Source organism: Mauremys reevesii, linkage group 13, assembly GCF_016161935.1.
Source record: "Mauremys reevesii isolate NIE-2019 linkage group 13, ASM1616193v1, whole genome shotgun sequence".
Lineage (NCBI taxonomy): Eukaryota > Metazoa > Chordata > Testudines > Geoemydidae > Mauremys > Mauremys reevesii.
Window position 1 is genome coordinate 5,109,228 of NC_052635.1, and position 16,657 is coordinate 5,125,884.

Below are 16,657 nucleotides of genomic sequence, written 5' to 3' on the forward strand. Positions count from 1 at the left end.
CCCGTGATCCCCAAACAAGGCCCCACTGCCCCCTACAAAGAAAGACCTCCACAGTGTCCCCCAAAATCCCAGTATCCCCCAAATGCTGAGGCCCCCTCAATGCCTCTGTGCCCACCCCCAGTGTGGGACCCCACTCCACCCCGTATCCCCGGTAACGGGCGTCGGCCAATGGGGGCCGGCGGAACCCTGGGGCGATGTTGGCGGAACCCTGGAGTCGGGGGACGATTCTGGTCACCGGGTCGGGGGACGGAGTGAAGCAGGTGAGGGGGGGTCAGTGGGGTCACAGCCCCAGCGGGGAGCGGGGGGGCAGGACAGTTCTTGGGGGGTCACAGTGGGGAGTTGGGGAGGCAGGGCAGTTCTTGGGGGGGGTCACAGCTCCAGTGGGGAGCCGGGGGGCAGGGCAGTTCTTGGGGGTCACAGTGGGGAGCTGGGAGGCAGGGCAGTTCTGGGGGGTCACAGCCCCAGCGGGAGCGGGGGCAGGGCAGTTCTTGGGGGGGGTCACAGTGGGGAGCTGGGGAGGCAGGGCAGTTCTTGCGGGGTCACAGCTCCAGTGGGGAGCCGGGGCAGGGCAGTTCTTGGGGGTCACAGCTCAGCGGGAGTTGGGGAGGCCAGGGCAGTTCTTGGGGTCACAGTGGGGAGCCGGGGGCAGGGCAGTTCTTGGGGGTCACAGCTCCAGTGAGGAGCCGGGGACAGGGCAGTTCTTGGGAGTTAAGGGGGGGGAGCTGGGGAGGCCAGGGCAGTTCTTGGGGGGGTCACAGTGGGGAGCCACGGGGTCCAGGGCAGTTCGTGGGGGTCCCAGTGGGGAGTCCGGGGGCCAGGGCAGTTCTTGGGGGTCACAGCCCCAGCGGGAGCCAGGGGCAGGGCAGTTCTTGGGGAGTTAAGGGGGGGAGCCAGGGAGGCCAGGGCAGTTCTTGGGGGTCACAGCTCCAGCGGGAGCCAGGGGCAGGGCAGTTCTTGGGGGTCACAGCTCAGTGGGGAGCCGGTGGGGGCAGGGCAGTTCTTGGGGGTCACAGCTCAAGCAGGGAGTTGGGGAGGCCAGGGCAGTTCTTGGGGGTCACAGTGGGGAGACGGGGGCAGGGCAGTTCTTGGGGTCACAGCTCCAGCGGGAGCCGGGGGCAGGGCAGTTCTTGGGGTCACAGCTCCAGCGGGAGCCGGGGGCAGGGCAGTTCTTGGGGGGGGGTCACAGCTCCAGCGGGGAGCCAGGGGGCAGGGCAGTTCTTGGGGAGTTAAGGGGGGGGAGCTGAGGAGGCCAGGGCAGTTTTTGGGGGGGTCACAGTGGGGAGCCACGGGGTCCAGGGCAGTTCTTGGGGGTGACAGTGTGGAGTCGGGGAGGTCAGGGCAGTTCTTGGGGAGTTAAGGGGGGGAGCCGGGGGGCAGGGCAGTTCTTGGGGAGTAAAGGGGGGGGAGCGGGGGAGGCCAGGGCAGTTTTTGGGGGGTCACAGTGGGGAGCCAGTGGGAGGTCAGGGCAGTTCTTGGGGGTCACAGCTCCAGCGGGGAGCCAGGAGGCAGGGCAGTTCTTGGGAGTTAAGGGCGGGAGCCGGGGAGACCAGGGCAGTTCTTGGGGGTCACAGTGGGGAGTCAGGGGGCCAGGGCAGTTCTTGGGGGTCACAGCCCCAGCGGGGAGTCGGGGAAAGCCAGGGCAGTTCTTGGGGGGTCACAGCTCCAGTGGGGAGTGGGAGGGTTCCTGGGGGTCACAGCGCCATGGTGGGGGTAAGTGGGTCGGAGCCCCAGGGTTGGCTCATTGGAGCCCCAGCCCCACTGGGGGCCAGGGGTTTCATTGGGGGTCCCAGCTAGGATCTAACCGCCTGCCCTGCCCCAGAGGGGCGACTCTCTGGCACCGGACGCACAGAGCCCCCCAGTCCCCTCGGAGGGGCGAGAGGCTGCCATGGTGGAGACGGCCCCCTCGGCCCCCTACCTGTCCGTCATGGACCAATACGGCTACCAGCTGGGCAAGGTCATCGGCCACGGCTCCTACGGCATTGTCTACGAGGCCTATTTCACCAAGCAGAAGGCCAAGGTGGCCATCAAAATCATCTCCAAGAAGAAGGCCTCCGAGGACTATCTCAACAAATTCCTGCCCCGTGAGATCCAGGTAGCTAGGGAGCGCCGTGGGGTGGGTGGGCCGGGCAGGGGCGCCGTGGGGTGGAGGACGGGCAAGCGGGATTTTCATGGGACACTGTGGGGGCAGGCCATGGGGCGCTGTGGGGCAGTGGGGATCAGCAGGCGGCACTGTGGGGCAGGGGGGATCAGCAGGGGGCACTGTGGGGCAGGGGAGGCCAGGGGAATCAGCAGGGGCGCTGTGGGGCTGGAGGCTCAGCAGGAGGTGCCATGGGGCAGGGGGCACTGTGGGGCAGGAGGCAGGCCATGGGGATCAGCAGAGGATACTGTGGAGCAGGGGCAGGCCAGGGGATCGGCAGGGGGCAGGCCGGGGGATCAGCAGGGGTGCTGTGGGGCAGGGGCAGGCCGGGGTGATCAGCAGGGGTGCTGTGGGGCAGGGTCCAGGCCAGGGGATCAGCAGGGGCACTGTGGGGCCGGGGGCAGCCCGGGGATCAGCAGGGTGCGCTGTGGGGCAGGGGCAGGCTGGGGTGATCAGCAGGGGTGCTGTGGGGCAGGGGGCAGGCCGGGGGATCAGCAGGGGTGCTGTGGGGCAGGGGCAGGCCAGGGGATCAGCAGGGGCACTGTGGGGTCGGGGGCACTGGGGGCAGGCCGGGGATCAGCAGGGGTGCTGTGGGGCAGGGGCACCGGGGGCAGGGGCAGGCCAGGGGATCAGCAGGGGCGCTGTGGGGCAGGGGCACTGGGGGCAGGCTGGGGATCAGCAGGGGCGCTGTGGGGCAGGGGCAGGCCGGGGGATCAGCAGGGGCGCTGTGGGGCAGGGGCACCGGGGATCAGCAGGGGCGCTGTGGGGCAGGGGCAGGCCGGGGGGATCAGCAGGGGCGCTGTGGGGCAGGGGGCAGGGCTGGGGATCAGCAGGGGCGGTGTGGGGCCGGGGATCAGCAGGGGCGCTGTGGGGCCGGGGCAGCCCAGGGGAACCAGCAGGGGCGCTGTGGGGCAGGGGCACCGGGGATCAGCAGGGGCGCTGTGGGGCAGGGGCAGGCCGGGGATCAGCAGGGGCGCTGTGGGGCAGGGGCAGGGCTGGGGATCAGCAGGGGCGGTGTGGGGCCGGGGGGATCAGCAGGGGGCGCTGTGGGGCAGGGGCCAGGCCAGGGGGAACCAGCAGGGGGCGCTGTGGGGCAGGGGCCAGGCCAGGGGGAACCAGCAGGGGGCGCTGTGGGGCAGGGGCCAGGCCAGGGGATCAGCAGGGGCGCTGTGGGGCCGGGGGCAGCCCAGGGGGAACCAGCAGGGGGCGCTGTGGGGCAGGGGCCAGGCCAGGGGGAACCAGCAGGGGGCGCTGTGGGGCCGGGGGCAGCCCAGGGGGATCAGCAGGGGGCGCTGTGGGGCCGGGGGCAGCCCAGGGGGAACCAGCAGGGGGCGCCGTGGGGCAGGGGGCGCCGTTAACCCCTCGCCGCCCGCAGGTGATGAAGGGGCTGCACCACAGGTACCTGATCACCTTCTACCAGGCCATCGAGACCACCTCGCGCCATTACATCATCATGGAGCTGGCGCCCGGCGGCGACATCCTGGAGTGGATCCAGAACTCGGGGCCCTGCGCCGAGCCCCTGGCCGGCCGCTGGTTCGCGCAGCTCACGCTGGGCGTGGCCTATCTGCACAGCAAGGGCATCGTGCACCGGTGAGGGGCCGAGCCGCCACCGGGGGGCGCCCGCCGCCCCTGGGGAATTCCATGGGGGGCTGGGCCATTCCCCTCCCCTGGCACCGCCAGCCCCCAGTGCCCCGCCGTGCGCGGTGCCCCTCTGCCACCTCCAGCCTCACCGTGGGCGGAGCGTGCCTCAGTTTACCAGCTTCCCCTCTGCCGCCTGCGCCCCACGTGGCTAGAGGCGCATTCCCTGAGCCAGCCGGTCCCTGCCCCGCGGCTGGATCAGAGCCGGCGCCCCCCCGAGGGGAACGGCCCCGCGCCCCATCCCCGGCGCCCCCCGGAGGGGAACGGCCCCGCCCCCCATGGCCCGAGCCAGCCGGTCCCTGCCCCACGGCCGGATCAGAGCCGGCGCCCCCCCGAGGGGAACGGCCCCGCCCCCCATCCCCGGCGCCCCCCGGAGGGGAACGGCCCCGCCCCCATCCCCGGCGCCCCCCCGAGGGGAACGGCCCCGCCCCCCATACCCGGCGCCCCCCCGAGGGGAACGGCCCCGCCCCCATCCCCGGCGCCCCGGAGGGAACGGCCCCGCCCCATCCCCGGCGCCCCGGAGGAACGGCCCGCCCCATCCCCGGCGCCCCGAGGAACGGCCCCGCCCCCATCCCCGGCGCCCGCCGGAGGGGTACGGGCCCGCCGCCCATCCCCGGCGCCCCCTAGGGTCAGCCCCCCGCTCCCGCCCGCAGGGACCTGAAGCTGGAGAACCTGCTGCTGGACAAGCGGGAGAACGTGAAGATCTCGGACTTCGGCTTCTCCAAGCAGCTGGTGGCGCAGAGCGAGGCCCCCGCCAGCCCCTCGTACCCGCTGCTGGCGGGCGCCAGCCCCCTAAGCCAGACCTACTGCGGCAGCTTCGCCTACGCCTGCCCCGAGATCCTGCTGGGGCTGCCCTACAACCCCTTCCTGGCCGACACCTGGAGCATGGGCGTGATCCTCTACACGCTGGCCGTGGCCCACCTGCCCTTCGACGACACCAACCTCAAGCGCCTGCTGCGGGAGACCCAGAAGGAGGTGGTCTTCCCCCCCCAGCCGCCCGTCTCCGAGGCCTGCAAGGTGGGCGGCGGGGAGGGCACTGGGCTGCAGGCCGGCAGGGGGCGCCGGGGGGCCCGCGGGGAGAGCACTGGGCTGCAGGCCAGCAGGGGGCGCCGGGGGGCCCGCGGGGAGAGCACTGGGCTGCAGGCCAGCCGGGGGCGCCGGGGGGCCCGCGGGGAGAGCACTGGGCTGCAGGCCAGCAGGGGGCGCCGGGGGGCCCGCGGGGCGTCGGGGAGCCGGCCAGCAGGGGGCGCCGGGGGGCCCGCGGGGCGTCGGGGAGCTGGCCAGCAGGGGGGGCCCGCGGGGAGTCGGGGAGCGGGCCCGCAGGGGGCGCCGGGGGACCCGCGGGGAGTCGGGGAGCCGGCCAGCAGGGGGCGCCGGGGCCCGCGGGGAGTCGGGAGCTGGCCAGCAGGGGCGCCGGGGCCCGCGGGGCGTCGGGAGCCGGCCAGCAGGGGCGCCGGGGACCCGCGGGAGTCGGGAGCCGGCCAGCCGGGGGCGCTCCGTGGCCCGAGGGGAGTCGGGGAGGTGGCCAGCAGGGGGCGCCGGGGGGGCCCGAGGAGAGTCGGGAGCCGGCCAGCAGGGGCGCCGGGGCCAGCGGGGCATCGGGAGCTGGCCAGCAGGGGCCTGCGGGAGTCGGGAGCTGGCCAGCAGGGGCGCCGGGGCCCGAGGGGAGTCGGGGAGCCGGCCAGCAGGGGCGCCGGGGCCCGCGAGTCGGGGAGCTGGCCAGCAGGGGCCAGCGGGCGCCGGGAGCTGGCCAGCAGGGGCGCCGGGGCCGCGGGAGTCGGGGAGCTGGCCAGCAGGGGCCCGGGAGTCGGGAGCCGGCCAGCAGGGGCGTTGGGGGCCTGCGGGAGTCGGGAGCTGGCCAGCAGGGGCGCCGGGGCCGCGAGTCGGGGAGCTGGCCAGCAGGGGGCCTGCGGGAGTCGGGAGCCGGCCAGCAGGGGCGTTGGGGGCCTGCGGGAGTCGGGAGCTGGCCAGCAGGGGCGCCGGGGGCCCGGGAGTCGGGAGCTGGCCAGCAGGGGCGCTGGGGCAGACTGTGTGGCTGGGCAGATGTTCATTGGGGGCTGGGCAGTGGGGGTAGGTGGATCATGGGGGGCTGGGCAGTGGGGGGGACATAGCAGGGGGCTGGACACTGGTGGCTGGATTGTGGGGGCTGGGTGATCCATGGGGGGCTGGGCAGGGTTTGAGGGGGCTTGGCGGATCATGGGGGACTGGGCCCCATGGAGAGGTAAGTGGACCACCGGGGGGCTAGACAGATGGAGGGAGTGGGGGGGGGGTTGTGCACATCGAGGGGGTCCAGACCCAGTGGAGGGGGGTGAGCTGACCATGGGGGGCTGGGTGCCATTTGAGGGGGGCCGGGCGGATTGTGGGAAGCCAGGCCCAGGAGAAAGGGGTGAATGGCTCATGGGGGCTGGGCCCAGGGGAGGGGGCAAGCGACCCCCGGGGGCTGGGCAGGCAGCGGGGCCCCTTAACGCTCCACTTTGCCCCCCCAGGACCTTGTGCACCGGCTGCTGTGCCCGGCGGCCCGGCGCCCCACGGTGCTGGACCTGCTGCAGACGCCGTGGGTCCTGCGTTTCCAGAGCGAGCGGCCCCACACCGAGCTGCGGGCGCTGGAAGCGGCCTGGGGGGTGCGGGCCGAGGGGGGGCGGGTGCTGCCCAGGACCCCCTCCCTGCCCCTGCCCGGTGAGAAGAAGCGGGGGGGCAACGGGACCCAGCCGAAGTTGGCGAAGCTGGCAGAGAAGGGGAGCTGAACCCCCAATAAAGAGAGCCCAGATCTATGGGGTGCAGTGTGGAGAGGCTGGGGGCAGAGAGGGGGCTCAGTGGGGGGGACCTGGGGCACCGTGCCAAGGGGGTCAAGAAAGACGCTCTGTATTCTCAACCTTTTATTTTGGGGTCTTCCACCTGAACCCTGATTTCAAGGCAGCTAGAAAAGGGGGGGCTGGGGGCTGAACCCTCAGAATTGTGAGCCCTGAGGTGGTTGCAGGTGGGGGTCCCCCTAGCAGGGAACACAGCACTGCACCCCAATACTCTGCCCCCCACGCAGAGTGGGCAGAACAGCCCCCCTGAAGTTCACACCTAGAGAGGGACCCCTCTGCCACTCTTGGGGTTTTGGGGTGCAGCCCCCCACCTTCACATCTTTGGGGCCAGGACTCTCCCATGCTCCCAGCGACACCCCCTTACCATTCACTCCAAGGGCCCCAACACCCCCAGAGTTTGGGAGATGGCACAGCCCCCCCCCCAAAGTTCAGTACAAGTAGGAAGGATCGTGGGGGGGGGGGAGGGAGATTCAGGGTCCCAGCAGGATCCCAGCCCCAGGGCAGCACGGCACTGCTGGCGGCAGCAGCAGTAGGTTGTTATCTCCCCTCCCCCACAGCATGGGCTGGGCATGTGTAGCCAGACAGAGCAGGGCTAGCCCAGGGAGGGAGCAGGGGGGCAGAGCCGGGGCAGGGAGCAGCCCCCACCGCACCGCCAGCAGCAGTAGTAGGTTACCTCACTCAGCCACATGCACACAGGGCGGTAGTAGGTTGTTGTCTGTCTCTGACACCCCCCTCACCAGCAGTAGTAGGTTGTTCTCTCTCTTACACACAAGCACAGCAGTACTAGGTTCTCTCTCATACACACAGCGGTACTAGGCCATCTGTCACGGACCCACCCCTCACACACACACACAGTAGCAGGTTTTTCACACACCCACACACACCCTGCAGCTGTAGTAGGTTGTTCTCTCTCTTACACACAAACACAGCAATACTAGGCTGTCTCTCCCTCTCTCACACAAACAGCAGTAGTAGGTTGTCCTCTCACACACACACAGCAGTAGTAAGTTCTCTCTCTCTCTCTCTCTCACACACACACACACACACACACACAGCAGTAGTAGGTTCTCTCTCTCTCACACACACACACAGCAGTAGTAGGTTGTTCTCTCTCTCTCTCTCTCTCACACACACACACACACCAGTAGTAGGTTGTTCTCTCTCTCTCTCTCTCACACACACACACACAGCAGTAGTGTCTGTCTCAGAGCTCCCCCCCCCCCCGACACACACTAGCAGGTTGTTATCACACACCCGTGCCTGCAGCTGTAGTAGGCTGTTATCCTCCCCTCGCACACACAGAGGGAGACAGAGGCTCAGTCACTCTGGAGTTTATTCTGCCCTTGGGGGGGTCAGGAGCGAGCGAAGGCCTCCAGCCCCCGGGTGAGGAGCGCCTGGGTCATTCCATCAGGGACCAGGACGCAGGTGACACCTGGGGGGGGAGAAGAGAGAGGGGGTGACCCCCACCATTCACCCCCCTCCCCTCCTCTCCCCCTGCAACATCTCAGTCCCTGACCCCTCCCCCCATTCCCTCCCTGGACCCTCCCCCAACATTCACCCATGTGGGGCTGGCAGGGGAGTCCTGCCCAGGAGGGCTGGGCCCCCCCCGGGGGAATCTGAGGGCCCCCCCGTACCTAGCTTGCTGACGTCCCGGATGTTGCGCTCCTCGTCGTCGAAGAACAGCATCTGGGCGAAGGGGACCCCGGTGTCCTGCTGCAGCCTGGGGGGGAGGGGCAGACTCAGGGCTGGCAGTATGGGGGTCAGGGGGCAGTGAGGGTCGGGGCCGGGGGGTTACTTGGGGAAGTGGGCGCTCTTCCCCCTAGCCTGGATCTCAGCAGGGGCAGTGGGGTTTAGGGGTGCAGGGGGTACCTGGTGCAATGGGGTCTTGGGGTACCTGGGGGGTGGAAGTGGGGTGCTGGGGTTCTGGGGATGTAGTGGGTACCTGTGGAAGTTGGGGGCTGGGGATTTGGGGTGCCAGGGTTCAGGGGTGCAGCAGGTACTGGTGGAAGTGGGGTGCTGGGTTTTGTGGGTGCAACAGGTACCTGTGGAAGTTGGGGTGCCAGGGTTTGGTGGTGCCAGGGTTTCAGAGGTGCAGCGGGTATCTGTGGAAGTGGGGGGTGGGGATTTGGGGGTTATGGGGTTCAGCAGGTACCTGTGGAAGTGGGGGTGGGGATTTGGGGGTGCTGGGGTTCAGGGGTGCAGCAGGTACCTGTGGGGGTGGGGATTTGGGGGTGCTGGGGTTCAGCGGGTACCTGTGGGGGTGGGGATTTGGGGGTGCTGGGGTGCACCGGGTACCTGTGGAAGTGGGGCTGGGGATTTAGGGGTTATGGGGTGCAGCATGTACCTGTGGAAGTCGGGGCTGGAGTTTTGGGGGTGCCGGGCTTCAGGGGTTCAGCGGGTACCTGTGGAAGTGGGGGTGGGGATTTGGGGTGCTGGGGTGCAGCAGGTACCTGTGGAAGTGGGGTGGGGATTTGGGGTGCTGGGGTGCAGCGTGTACCTGTGGAAGTGGGGTGGGGATTTGGGGTTCAGGGTTTCAGCGGGTACCTGTGGAAGTGGGGTGGGGATTTGGGGTTCAGGGTGCAGCGGGTACCTGTGGAAGTGGGGTGGGGATTTGGGGGTGCTGGGGTTCAGGGGGTACCTGTGGATGTGGGGGTGGGGATTTGGGGGTGCTGGGGTGCAGCGGGTACCTGTGGAAGTGGGGGTGGGGATTTGGGGGTGCAGGGGTGCAGCGTGTACCTGTGGAAGTGGGATGGGGATTTGGGGGTGCAGCGGGTACCTGTGGAAGTGGGGTGGGGATTTGGGGTGCAGCAGGTACCTGTGGAAGTGGGGTGGGGATTTGGGGGTGCAGCGGGTACCTGTGGAAGTGGGGTGGGGATTTGGGGGTTCAGGGGTTACCTGTGGAAGTGGGGTGGCGATTTGGGGGTTCAGGGGTGCAGCGGGTACCTGTGGAAGAGGGGTGGGGATTTGGGGGTGCAGCGGGTACCGGTGGAAGTGGGAGTGGGGATTTGGGGGTTCAGGGATGCAGCGGGTACCTGTGGAAGTGGGGTGGGGATTTGGGGGTTCAGGGGTGCAGCGGGTACCTGTGGAAGTGGGGTGGGGATTTGGGGGTGCAGCGAGTACCTGTGGAAGTGGGGTGGGGATTTGGGGGTGCAGCGGGTACCTGTGGAAGTGGGCGCTCTTCCCCCCGGGGTAGATCTCCACACAGCGCAGGAAGTGGCGCAGGCCGTAGAGCTCCAGCAGCTGGGTGGCGCCGCGGGTCTCGCCCGTCCTGGGGGGACGGGGCGGTCAGGGGGGTGGGGTGTCGGGCGGTGTCGGGGGTCAGGGGTCAGACACTCACCGGGAGGCGGCTGCCATGGGGACGCCCAGGCCCTGCAGTCGCTCCAGCACAGCCGGCACCTCGGGGTACAGGCGGACGGGGCGGCCACGGGCATCCAGCACCGAGCCGGCCCTGGGGGCAGACAGGGTTACCCGACTCCTCCGCCCCCCTATGGCCCCTTATAGCCTCTTCTGACCCCCTATAGCCCCTTCCCCAACCCCCTATAGCCCTCATAACCTCCTCTGATCCCCTATAGCCCCATATCCCCTATAGCCCCTCCCCTGACCCCCAATAGCCCTCATAGCCTCCTCTGATCCCCTATAGCCCCTGATCCCTTATGGCCTCTCCCCTCTGACCCTCATATCCCCTATAGCCCCTCCTCTCTGGCCCCCTATAGCCCCTCCACGGCTCCCTATAGCCTCTTCTGACCCCCTATAGCCCCTTCCCCAACCCCCGATAGCCCTCATAACCTCCTCTGATCCCCTATAGCCCCATATCCCCTATAGCCCTCCTGACCCCCTATAGCCCCTCAAAGCCTCCTCTGAGCCCCTATAGCCCCCATCCTCTATAGCCCCTCCCCTGACCCCCAATAGCCCTCATAGCCTCCTCAGAGCCCCGAAAGCCCCAAGCCTCTATAGCCCCTCCCCTGCCCCCCTATCGCCCTCATAGCCTCCTCTGAGCCCCTATAGCCCCAATCCTCTATAGCCCCTCCCCTGACCCCCAATAGCCCTCATAGCCTCCTCTGAGCCCCTATAGTCCCATATCCCCTATAGCCCCACCCCTCTGACCCTCTTAGCCCCGCTCCCCTATAGCCCCTTCCCAACCCCCTATAGCCCCCATAACCTCTTCTGACCCCTATAGCCCCATACCCCCTCCTCTCTGACCCCCATAGCCCTGATCCCCTATAGCCCCTCCTATAGCCCTCCCTTATAGCTCCCCACCCCTATAGCCCCATCCTATAGCGTCCTGGCTCCCACCCCTATAGCCCCATCCTATAGCGTCCTGGCCCCTCCCCATCTTAGGCCAACTGCTGTCCCCCCCGCCCCCTCCCCACGTTCCCCTCCCACCTGTCCCGCTGGAAGGGGGGGTCCACGTGGGTGTCGACCCAGAAGGGCCACAGGGTGTAATCTGCAACGAGAGAGGAGGGACGTCACCCCCCTGGAGACCCCCCCAGACCCAGCGCTGTGGGGAGACCCCACCCAGCAACCGCCCCGCTGGGGGGTGGCCCCACACTGTCCCCCCGGCATCCCAGCCCAGTCTCTGGGGACACGGAGCCCAGACCCCCCTGGTGACCCCCACCCAGCAACCGCCCCGCTGGGGGGTGGCCCCACACTGTCCCCCCGGCATCCCAGCCCAGTCTCTGGGGACACGGAGCCCAGTCCCCCCTGGTGACCCCCACCCAGATCTCCCCAAACCCTCCAGTCGCCCCCCCCTCACTGCCCCAAGCTCACCCAGGGCCAGGACCCAAACGCAGGGCAGTGGGGAGACTCTGCCCCCCCCCCAGCATCTCAGCCCGAGTCGGGGGGCAGGTGTGAGCCACACACCTGGGGGAGGGGGGGCTGTCCCAGCTCTTAGCTCGGGCGCTAAGCTCCAGAGGTCCCGGTTCGATCCCCCGGCCGGGACCCACGGACCCCTCCCCCCCGTGCCCCAAGCTCACCCAGGTCAAACACCACCAGCCCCGGGAGGCGGCACATCGCGCCCCTAACGGGGGGGGCAGGGACTTTCTGAGCCGGATGGGGCCGGCCCGGCTGATCGCGGGGGCCCGGCTGCGCCCCACGTGTTGGGCCATAGAGACTCAGCTAGACAGGCCGCTCTGCAGTTAACCCCGCCCGTGCCGGGGCACAGAGCCAAAGAGCCAGTGCAGACTCACCCCAGAGCCAGCCGCATCTCAGCGCCGGGCGAGGGGTCCCCGTATACCCAGCTCCCACCCCCCACCCAGAGCCAGCCGCATCTCAGCACCGGGAGAGGGGTCCCCGTATACCCAGCTCCCACCCCCCACCCCAGAGCCAGCCGCATCTCAGCCCCAGGTGAGGGGTCCCCGTATACCCAGCTGCCACCCCCCACCCCAGAGCCAGCCGCATCTCAGCACCGGGAGAGGGGTCCCCGTGTAACCAGCCCCCACCCAGAGCCAGCCGCATCTCAGCACCGGGCGAGGGGTCCCCGTGTAACCAGCCCCCACCCAGAGCCAGCCGCATCTCAGCACCGGGTGAGGGGTACCCGTGTAACCAGCCCCCACCCAGAGCCAGCCACATCTCAGCACCGGGAGAGGGGTCCCCGTGTAACCAGCCCCCACCCAGAGCCAGCCGCATCTCAGCCCCACGTGAGGGGTCCCCGTGTAACCAGCCCCCACCCAGAGCCAGCCGCATCTCAGCCCCCGGTGAGGGGTCCCCGTGTAACCAGCCCCCACCCAGAGCCAGCCGCATCTCAGCACCGGGCGAGGGGTCCCCGTGTAACCAGCCCCCACCCAGAGCCAGCCGCATCTCAGCACCGGGCGAGGGGTCCCCGTGTAACCAGCCCCCACCCAGAGCCAGCCGCATCTCAGCACCGGGCGCGGGGTCCCCGTGTAACCAGCCCCCACCCAGAGCCAGCCGCATCTCAGCACCGGGAGAGGGGTCCCCATATACCCAGCTCCCACCCCCCACCCCAGAGCCAGCCGCATCTCAGCCCCAGGTGATGGGTCCCCATTTCCCCAGCTCCCACCACCCACCCCAGATCCAGCTGCATCTCAGCCCCACGTGAGGGGTCCCCTTATACCCAGCTCCCACCCCCCACCCCAGAGCCAGCCGCATCTCAGCCCCAGGTGAGGGGTCCCCGTGTAACCAGCCCCCACCCAGAGCCAGCCACATCTCAGCATCGGGAGAGGGGTCCCCGTGTAAACAGCCCCTACCCAGAGCCAGCCGCATCTCAGCACCGGGCGAGGGGGCCCCGTATAACCAGCCCCTACCCAGAGCCAGCCGCATCTCAGCGCCAGGCAAGGGGTCCCCCTGTAACCAGCCCCCACCCAGAGCCAGCCGCATCTCAGCACCGGGTGAGGGGTCCCCATGTAAACAGCCCCCACCCAGAGCCAGCCGCATCTCAGCGCCGGGCGAGGGGTCCCCCTATAACCAGCCCCCACCCCAGAGCCAGCTGCATCTCAGCGACGGGCGAGGGGTCCCTGTGTAAACAGCCCATGTCCCACCCCAGAGCCAGCCGCATCTCAGCGCCCGGCAAGGGATCCCTGTATAACCAGCCCCCACACCCCAGAGCCAGCCACATCTCAGCGCCGGGCGAGGGGTCCCCATATAACCAACTCCCACCCCCCCACCCCAGAGCCAGCCGCATCTCGGCACCGGGTGAGGGGTCCCCATGTAACCAGCCCCTACCCAGAGCCAGCCGCATCTCAGCACCGGGCGAGGGGTCCCCGTTTAACCAGCCCCCCCAAGCCAGCCGCATCTCAGCACCGGGTGAGGGGTCCCCATATAACCAGCCCCCACCCAGAGCCAGTCACATCTCAGCACGGGGCGAGGGATCCCTGTATAACTGGCCCCCACCCCCAACCCAGAGCCAGCTGGATTGCAGCACCTGGCAAGGGGTCCCCCTGTAACCAGCCCCCACGCCCCCCCCCAAGCCAGCTGCATCTCAGTGCCAGGTGAGGGGTCCCCATGTAACCAGCCCCCCACCCCGTCCCGAGCCAGCTGCATCGCAGCACTGGGCGAGAGGTCCCCATGTAACCACCCCCCGAGCCAGCCACATCTCAGCACCAGGCTAGGGGTCCCCCTTTAACCAGTCCCACCACCCCCCCCCGACCCGACCCCAGAGCCAGCTGCATCGCAGCACGGGGTGAGGGGTCCCCGTGTAACCAGTCCCCGCCCCAAGCCAGCTGCATGTCAGGGCCAGGCGATGGGTCCCCACAGGAGAGAGGGAAGCTCCCTCACAGAGGAGGCCCCACCTCTCTTCACTGCCAGTCCCTGCCCCCCCACTGACTCCTCCACACTCCTCCTCCCCATGGCTTGCCCTTACGGGGGTAAAAACTGGGTGGGCCACGGCCCCTGCCCCCCCTTCTTCTGGCATGCTGGGTCCCCGTGTAACCAGCCCTTGCGCCCACCCCAGAGGGGCCCCCTCTCAGTGGGGCTCACTGTATAACCAGCCCCTCCCCCTCCCCCCCCCGGAGGGGCCACATCTCAGTGCCAGGTCCCCAAATACCAGCACCCACACCCTACACCTGCAGCTGCATCTCCATGCTGGGCAAGGGGTCCCCCTCTAACCAGCCCCACCCCCTCACCCCAGAAGCAGCCGCATCTTCACACTCTGCTGCACTGAGACACCTTTATTAACACTCAGCGATCCAAACACACGGAACAAGACACCAACGGGGACCCCCGAGCGCCGGCCCAGCCCCCCATGGACGGCCGCCCCCACTGAGAGTCCATGGGGGAGGGGGAAGCAGCCATCCGGACAGTGCTAGCAGAGCAGGGTGTGCGTGTGGGGGGCTCTGTCGCTCTAGCGGGGGGGGGGGGTCCCATCACCGTAGCTGCCCCCCCCGTAGAGCCAAAACCAGGTGGAGGACAGAGCCGCCCTGGATCTTGTAATCGGCCGCCGTCTTCTCGTCGTTCCTGCGGGGCAGATGGAGGGACACACAGACAGAGGGGGCATGAGCCGTGAGGAGCCACCACACAGCTGCCTGCCGTGAGGGTGGGGCCAGGACTCTGGGGTTCCCTTCTTGGCTCGGGGGGGGAAGTGGGGTCTAGTGGGGGCGAGGCTGGGAGCCAGGACTCCTGGGTTCTACCCCAGGGGAGTGGGGGCGGCCCTCACAGCCCTTTATGCCAGCTGGCGAAAGGCACCCCCCGTAGTCTGAACATTCAGCCCAACAGCCCCTTGTCGGGTGCCCTGTAACCCCTAGTGACCCAAGAGCCGTGGCACAGTGCAGGCCCTGAACACACCGGTCCCCACACGTGCTGCCAACGCGCCCCCGAGGCAGCAGGCCACCGCCTGGCAGAAACGGGGATTTTACCGGCCTGAGGTGGCAGCCGGCCCGGCGCCCATGGAGATACGTGGCAGAACGTCCCCGGGGTACCCAAATGGGTGGAGACACTCTGCCAGCGCACTCGGGGCATCTCCCTGCCAGGAACTGGCCATGCCAACGGCTCGATGGCCGGGGAGAGCTGGTCCGTACCCCTAGAACCGGCTCTGTGCTGGGGGCAAGGGCGCATCCTCAGCTGGGCCAGCCCCCCGCCGGGGCCTCCGTCTCTCTCTCTGCCAGGAGACCCCACCGGGGGGCCTGGGAGATGGGCAGCACCTCCCAGGGAGGGCCAGATGGGCAGAGCCTGGAGGGATTGGCGGGGGAGGCGGACAGGCTGGCACACCACCCAGTTTAAGCACCAGCAAAGCTGCTGCTAATGGGGGAGGCTGGTAGCCAGGACGCCTGGGTTCTGTTCCAAGCTCTGGGGGGGGAGTGGGGTCTAGTGGTTACAGCATGGGGGGCTGGGAGCCAGGATGCCTGGATTCTATCCCATAATGCCCTAGGGAACGTTATGCTGGCAGTGGGAACAAAACCTATCCCACAATGCACCAGGGACTGCTACACTTTAGATATCCCAGAATGCCCCTGGGCTGCAGCCACCATCACACCCCTCCCCCCCCCCACTCACATCTGCTTGCCGCTGTAGATGAGACGCTGCTGCTGGGGTGGGATCCCCTCCTTCTCCTCCACGCGCTCCTTTATCCGCTCCACCTGGGGTGTGAGTGAGAGAGAGGTGAACGCTGGGCGAAATCCCCAAATAACTGCCTGCCCCAGGGGCTTCTGGGACAGGGGGGTAGGACCAAGGTCTGGACCCCAGGCGAGCAGGGAAGGGATGGAGGGAGCGGGTCTGAATGCTGGATCCCAGGAGAATGGGATTGGGGGGGGTCTCCAGAGGGGCAGGGTCTCCCCCAGCCCCACTCCCTCAGGGCAGGTACCTTGTCTGTGGGCTCAATGTCGATCTCGATCTCCTTCCCGGTCAGCGTCTGGAAGCAGCAGAGGAAGCCCCGGTTAGCAGCAGCTCCCCCAGGATTCCCCGGTGCAGCCGAGCTGGCCCCACTCCCTGCCCCTCTATCCCATCATGCACCAGAGCAGAGAGAGGTCCCTAAACCTGCTTCTCCCACAATGCCCTTGGGGACCCAGCTTTCCCATCATGCACTGGGGCAGCACCTCTTGCTCACCTGCTCTGCCCCACCCCGCAATCCCCTGCGACCCCCTTCACCCAGCCTGCCCCTGGGGGGCTCGTACCCCGCTGCCAGCCCATCCCCGTGGGGCCCCGCCCTGTGCTCCCGGCATGCACCAGGGCAGGGGGTGGGCAGCACCTATCCCAGAATGCTCTGGGGCAGCAACTCTTGCTCGCTGCCCGGCCCCGCCCCCCAGCGCCCCCATCTCCCAGCGGCCCCCGCTGCGGGCCCCTGCTCACCTTCACTTTGATCAGCATCGTGGTCCGGCAGCTCCTCACCTCTGACCCGGAACCAGAACCCAGCGCCCAGCCGCTCGGAGGCTTTTACCCAGCAGCCTCCGCGCGCGCGCGGGCCTCTCCCTGACGTCACTTCCTCCACTTTGCACGATGGGAGCCGTGGTCCCTAGCTCCGCCCCCGGTACGGAACGTAAGGGACTACACCTCCCATGGGGCAACGCTGAACTCAAGGGGGGAGCGGGACGCGCAAAGGCCCATGGGAGCTCCCTGATCTCTGTGCATGATGGGAGTTGTAGTCCCCGTACAGCTGTTACTCCTTGAGCACGACGGGGGACCGAAC

General features: G+C 68.7%; 3 protein-coding genes across 4 annotated transcripts; 1 reads left to right on the forward strand and 2 right to left on the reverse strand.

Moving 5' to 3' along the window:
* The first annotated feature begins 29 nt into the window (after positions 1-29).
* On the forward strand, positions 30-6,546 carry TSSK4 (testis specific serine kinase 4). The gene is made up of 5 exons (XM_039499414.1): positions 30-260; positions 1,820-2,092; positions 3,513-3,727; positions 4,429-4,792; positions 6,262-6,546. The coding sequence occupies exons 1-5, from the start codon at positions 195-197 to the stop codon at positions 6,517-6,519; spliced, it is 1,176 nt and encodes a 391-aa protein (XP_039355348.1). The 5' UTR covers positions 30-194; the 3' UTR covers positions 6,520-6,546.
* Positions 6,547-7,900: 1,354 nt separating this feature from the next.
* Positions 7,901-11,686, reverse strand: LOC120381019 (magnesium-dependent phosphatase 1-like). Of its 2 annotated transcripts, XM_039499036.1 has the most exons (6): positions 11,559-11,686; positions 10,969-11,029; positions 9,923-10,033; positions 9,746-9,853; positions 8,220-8,305; positions 7,901-8,017 (listed from the first exon to the last, which is right to left on the reverse strand). In XM_039499036.1, exons 1-6 carry the CDS (start codon positions 11,593-11,595, stop codon positions 7,938-7,940), a joined length of 483 nt encoding a protein of 160 aa, XP_039354970.1. In that variant the 5' UTR covers positions 11,596-11,686; the 3' UTR covers positions 7,901-7,937. The 2 variants fall into 2 exon arrangements, with proteins under 2 accessions (XP_039354970.1, XP_039354971.1); XM_039499037.1 differs by lacking the exon at positions 9,746-9,853.
* A 2,506-nt stretch (positions 11,687-14,192) lies between these two features.
* Positions 14,193-16,474, reverse strand: NEDD8 (NEDD8 ubiquitin like modifier). The gene is made up of 4 exons (XM_039499038.1): positions 16,321-16,474; positions 15,836-15,883; positions 15,529-15,611; positions 14,193-14,493 (listed from the first exon to the last, which is right to left on the reverse strand). Exons 1-4 carry the CDS (start codon positions 16,336-16,338, stop codon positions 14,403-14,405), a joined length of 240 nt encoding a protein of 79 aa, XP_039354972.1. The 5' UTR covers positions 16,339-16,474; the 3' UTR covers positions 14,193-14,402.
* Between the last annotated feature and the right edge of the window lie 183 nt (positions 16,475-16,657).

What these genes read in the sequence shown, in the direction of transcription:
- TSSK4 (XM_039499414.1), top strand. Translation starts at nt 195, where the DNA reads ATGTTGGCGGAACCCTGGAGTCGGGGGACGATTCTGGTCACCGGGTCG. An exon ending in TCCTGCCCCGTGAGATCCAG is followed by an intron (nt 2,093 to 3,512) that starts GTAGCTAGGGAG and finishes CGCCGCCCGCAG; the next exon opens with GTGATGAAGGGGCTGCACCA. An exon ending in AGCAAGGGCATCGTGCACCG is followed by an intron (nt 3,728 to 4,428) that starts GTGAGGGGCCGA and finishes TCCCGCCCGCAG; the next exon opens with GGACCTGAAGCTGGAGAACC.
- LOC120381019 (XM_039499036.1), bottom strand. Translation starts at nt 11,595, where the DNA reads ATGTGCCGCCTCCCGGGGCTGGTGGTGTTTGACCTGG. An exon ending in GCTGGTGGTGTTTGACCTGG is followed by an intron (nt 11,030 to 11,558) that starts GTGAGCTTGGGG and finishes CTCTCGTTGCAG; the next exon opens with ATTACACCCTGTGGCCCTTC. An exon ending in CCCATGGCAGCCGCCTCCCG is followed by an intron (nt 9,854 to 9,922) that starts GTGAGTGTCTGA and finishes CCGTCCCCCCAG; the next exon opens with GACGGGCGAGACCCGCGGCG.
- NEDD8 (XM_039499038.1), bottom strand. An exon ending in ACATTGAGCCCACAGACAAG is followed by an intron (nt 15,612 to 15,835) that starts GTACCTGCCCTG and finishes CTCACACCCCAG; the next exon opens with GTGGAGCGGATAAAGGAGCG. An exon ending in ATCTACAGCGGCAAGCAGAT is followed by an intron (nt 14,494 to 15,528) that starts GTGAGTGGGGGG and finishes TCTGCCCCGCAG; the next exon opens with GAACGACGAGAAGACGGCGG.